This window comes from Physella acuta, unplaced genomic scaffold, assembly GCF_028476545.2.
Source record: "Physella acuta isolate Inbredline_101_S28 unplaced genomic scaffold, ASM2847654v3 ptg000311l, whole genome shotgun sequence".
NCBI classification, from domain to species: Eukaryota; Metazoa; Mollusca; class Gastropoda; family Physidae; genus Physella; species Physella acuta.
This window is the reverse complement of record NW_026731830.1, coordinates 1,114,950-1,119,778: the sequence shown is the minus strand read 5'-3', so window position 1 is coordinate 1,119,778 and position 4,829 is coordinate 1,114,950. Positions and strand designations below refer to the sequence as shown.

Sequence of the window (4,829 nt, the reverse complement as noted above, 5' to 3'; positions counted from 1 at the left end):
GAGACTGTCTAAATTAAAATTAATACTTTATTGATTGCTTTCCTGTACATTTTTTCCCCAGTTAAGTGAGAGTTCCCAGTCTATGTCTTAGCTTTGCTTGAAATATTTCTGCTAAAAGTATCGTCTTGTTTTTGTATTCCATTAAGCGTGTGGTAGAAATGTTTTTGTTCTTGTCTATGTGTTGGGGCGTAGCCTATATATTGATGATTGTTATTTCTGTATTATCAATATTCAATGTGATGCAAGCTATCCTGCCCTGTTTATCCGTGTATGTACTTTTAATTTTGTGTTTGTCTGATGTACAAGGTAAACTGGCTCCTCTGCAGTTGGAACCAGTACTGTGCAGTGAGTTTTTGATGCCGATGTATGCATCTAGTTTAATTGCTTCTTCTGTAGTTCCAATGTTAGTTTCCTGTAAAAGTGGGATGTCAATATTGTGTTTATTTATTACGTTGTTTATATAATGTGTTTTGTCCCTAGCCCCCTTGATGTTAAATGTTGCCAGAGTTAGCATGAATTTGGAAATATCTAATGCGATTGTTTTTTTTTACGGTTTTTTATATCAATGATATTCTAAGAGCCTCACCTTTGTAAAATAAACAATGTATGACCTTAAACAGTTTACCAAAAAAACTAGAGTGCTATGATAAATTTTTGTTCACAAAAATAGTAACATAAAATCAATGTCTGATAATATAACAAAAAGTTTTTAAAAAAATTACTAATACAGTTTTTGTTTCTGCGTTACTATTAATTTTTTTGCTATTTTGATGAAAGTTGATAATATAAATAATTATTTCCCTTGACTAGTTTAATTATGTAAATGGGAAGTAAAAACGTTTTGTTTGCGGTATCTTTAAAAAATTGTATCTTTTCTTCAAAATGAATTACACACACACACACACACACACACACATATATATATATATATATATATATATAAATATATATATATATATATATATATATATATATATATATATATATATATATATATATATATATATATATATATATATATATATATCTCGACTATAAAGCACATGAGTTATTTCACTGATTAATCATTAAAAAAAACAGGTGAAATACTTGTTTTAAATGTGTTGCTAATGTTCATAATCGGAGGAGTAAAACGAATGGAGATTAAAATCAACTGTATGATCACCATTACCCTTTCACGCCTAAGACAAATGGGGCAAAAGAGGTAAAGTTCATTTGTTTCAATTATCCTGGGATAAATCTAATAGTGTGTTGAGCATTATTCCCATTCGCCTTTGTTTCGTGAACGTACGTCAGGTACTCGTTATAGCTGGGTGGACTCAGTGAAAGCCTACCGACTCGAGCAGTAGCTGTCTACATACACGTATGCTACATCTGCTACATTGAAAGTCAATAATTAAATTTCATAGGATTGTCATTTTTAAAGGTTTTTTTTTCAAAATAATGCCGTTTTAAAAACGTGCTTTTGTTAAAAGTCGTATTAAATGTCTTTAATAAAAGTCTTAATATCTTAAATAAAAGTCTTCTTCAATGTAAATGTGTGGACTACTGTAACATTAAAAAAAAAACAGCATATGTAAATGATGAGTTACTAATCAAAAAATCTTCTTTTGAAATAAATGCTAGTATTAAAACCAAGCCTCGTCTCCGCCTCCACCACTCTCTGTGTAAACAATTCCTGAGCAAAGCTGTAAAGTTCTATGTCCAGCAAGTTGTTATCTTTTATAACTGACAACATCTCATCTGTGATTTGAACCGTTGACGCTACCGTTAGCTCATGCCTGACCGTTCGTTTGGCCAGCAACACACCAAACGTGACCTCAAACAAAAACTGAGATTTTTCCTGCTCCTCTGTCAGGCCAAAGAACTCCATGGCCCGCAGATTTTCCTTGGCGCTGTTGAGTAGAGTCTTGTCCACGAAGTCTTTGGAGAGTCCAGTTCTGTTGTAGCAGTTGACCAAAGACAGGTTAGCCAACATTCTGGTCATGCGGTTAAAGCCAAGGTTGTGGCTGTAGAAAAAAAATTAATTATAAATTTTTTCATCATCAATGTGTCTAATTATTGTTAAGTGGCATCTCCTAGACAAATCATTAAGTATTAATAGTCATGTACATAACCTCTAGTATCACCAGAAATCATCTACAGCATATAACGCTACCCGCTAGCAGCGTTTCTTCCAGGCATCTCTTCTACCGCCTCCCCCCTCTCCCAAACTAAATGGAATGTATATAGAAAATATATACTTTTAACAGTGCCTCCCCTCCCCCAGATAAAAAAGTCTGGAAGAAACACTGCCCGTTAGCGGTTTCAACTCTTGCGCTCCTAGCTACCACCTATACATTTCTAGGCTACACGCTAGCAACGATATCGTGTGAGATTATTAATATCTACATATAACCAATGAGGATATTGGGTATCGCCTATAACTTACAAGGCTACTACCAGCTTGCCTCTACAACTAATGAAGCTACACTATATCACATACATGTTGTGTAGCTACCGACTAGCACTATAACTCACGAGGCTACTGGTTAACAACATATTTATTGAGAATACCACCTACTGTTATAATGATGCTACCAACTAGCATTATAACTAATATGCCTACTAATTAGCTCAATAACTAATAAGGCTATCATCTAGTGATATAAATAATTACGTTACCCAGTAGCACTAAAACTAATGTGTCTATTGGATTTAATTATTATTAATTAGGCTAACAACAAGCATTCAAACTAATTAGGCTAACAGCAAGCATTATAACAAATTAGGCTACCCACTAGCCCAATAACTAATTAGGCTACCAACTAGCACTATAACTAAAGAGGCTACCAACTAGCACTATAACTAATTAGGCTACCAACTAGCACTATAACTAGTTAGGCTACCAACTAGCACTATAACTAATTATGCTACCAACTAGCACTATAACTAATTTGGCTACCAACTAGCACTATAAATAATAAGTCTACCAACTAGCACTATAACTAATTAGGCTACCGACTAGCACTATAACTAACGAGCCGACCCGCTGCGTATCATACGCCGCTATTTAGTTGTTTTTTTTTTTTCTACTTTTCAGTAATTTATAATTTGTGAATTCGACAGTACCAATGCTGCCACTGAAAATATTTGCTTTAAAACACTAAACCCCCTTCCCCCCCCCCCCCCCCCCTGTGAAAGCAGCCTCCTCTTAGTTACCTCCTCTAAGTTTAAAATCGTTTCAAACTAAATTATCTGCCCCTAATAGCCGTCACCAAACCCGTCTCTGTGATTGTAAAATGTAAACAGAGTGAACACCGCTCACCAGATCATGTGGGGGTGGGGTGGGGGTGGTAGTGATAGAGAGGAAGAGAAGGGACTGCAAAGGCGCGCTTGCAGCTTGTTTTCTAACTGATCCCAGAAGAGAATTATATATACGAGCCGACCCGCGGTGTATCATACGCCGCTATTTAGTTGTTTTTTCTACTTTTCAGTAATTCATGATTTGTGAATTCGACAGTACTAATGCTGCCACTGAAAATATGTGCTTTAAAACACTAAACCCCCTCCCCCCCCCCCCCCCCCCCGTGAAAGCAGCCTCCTCTTAGTTACCTCCTCTTATTTTAAAATCGTTTCAAACTAAATTATCTGCCCCTAATAGCCGTCACCAAACCCTGCTCTATGATTGTAAAATGTAAACATTTAGAGTGAACTACAGCTCACCAGACGTGTAGGGGTGGTGGGGGGGGGGGGGGGGGGGAAGAGGGGGTAGCGGTAGAGAGGAAGAGAGTGGACTGCAATGCGCGCTTGCAGCTTGTTTTCTAAAGGCTCCCAGAAGAGAATTATATATATAGATAGATGAGGCAACAAACTAGCACTATAATTAATTAGGCTACCAACTAGCACTGTAACTAATTATGCTACCAACTACTACTATAACTTATGAAACAACCGTCTAGCACAATAACTAATAAAACTTCCACTAAGCCCTTACAACAGTTGAGACTTACACATACCACGTACAAACGGAGATACTACCATTTAGCATCTACAATATATGCAGCTTCAAATAACAGCTAGCACCTTTATATTACCAATGACGCTAGCACCTAGCACCTACCTGCACCCGACGAACTCGTCAAATGTGACGTCACGCCACGGCCCTCCCCCAGCACACCTGGGCAGCTCACTGGGTGTGGCGTTTCTACCGTTACACAGGTATTCTTTGGGCCAGTAGGCGCCACGTCTGACGTGCATCCACTCACTGATGAAACGGTTGACTGGATCTCGCAGGTAGGTCATGTAATGGTAGCTGTAGGTACAGGTAGGTCATGTAATGGTAGCTGTAGGTACAGGTAGGTGATGTAATGGTAGCTGTAGGTACAGGTAGGTCATGTAATGGTAGCTGAAGGTACAGGTAGGTCATGTAATGGTAGCTGTAGGTACAGGTAGGTCATGTAATGGTAGCTGTAGGTACAGGTAGGTGATGTAATGGTAGCTGAAGGTACAGGTAGGTCATGTAATGGTAGCTGTAGGTACAGGTAGGTGGTGTAATGGTAGCTGTAGGTACAGGTAGGTCATGTAATGGTAGCTGTAGGTACAGGTAGGTGATGTAATGGTAGCTGAAGGTACAGGTAGGTGGTGTAATGGTAGCTGTAGGTACAGGTAGGTCATGTAATGGTAGCTGTAGGTACAGGTAGGTGATGTAATGGTAGCTGTAGGTACAGGTAGGTCATGTAATGGTAGCTTAAATACAGGTCGGTCATGTAATGGTAGCTGTAGGTACAGGTAGGTCATGTAATGGTAGCTGAAGGTACAGGTAGGCCATGTAATGGTAGCTAAATATA

At 38.1% G+C, this 4,829-nt stretch overlaps 1 protein-coding gene across 1 annotated transcript; it reads right to left on the bottom strand.

Annotated features, from left to right (window-relative positions):
* Window positions 1-1,591: 1,591 nt before the first annotated feature.
* On the bottom strand, window positions 1,592-4,284 carry LOC131940185 (heparan-sulfate 6-O-sulfotransferase 2-like). The gene is made up of 2 exons (XM_059298809.1): window positions 4,160-4,284; window positions 1,592-2,009 (listed from the first exon to the last, which is right to left on the bottom strand). The coding sequence occupies exons 1-2, from the start codon at window positions 4,282-4,284 to the stop codon at window positions 1,592-1,594; spliced, it is 543 nt and encodes a 180-aa protein (XP_059154792.1).
* Between the last annotated feature and the right edge of the window lie 545 nt (window positions 4,285-4,829).

What these genes read in the sequence shown, in the direction of transcription:
- LOC131940185 (XM_059298809.1), bottom strand. Translation starts at nt 4,284, where the DNA reads ATGACCTACCTGCGAGATCCAGTCAACCGTTTCATCAGTGAGTGGATG. An exon ending in ACACCCAGTGAGCTGCCCAG is followed by an intron (nt 2,010 to 4,159) that starts GTGTGCTGGGGG and finishes TTTTTTCTACAG; the next exon opens with CCACAACCTTGGCTTTAACC.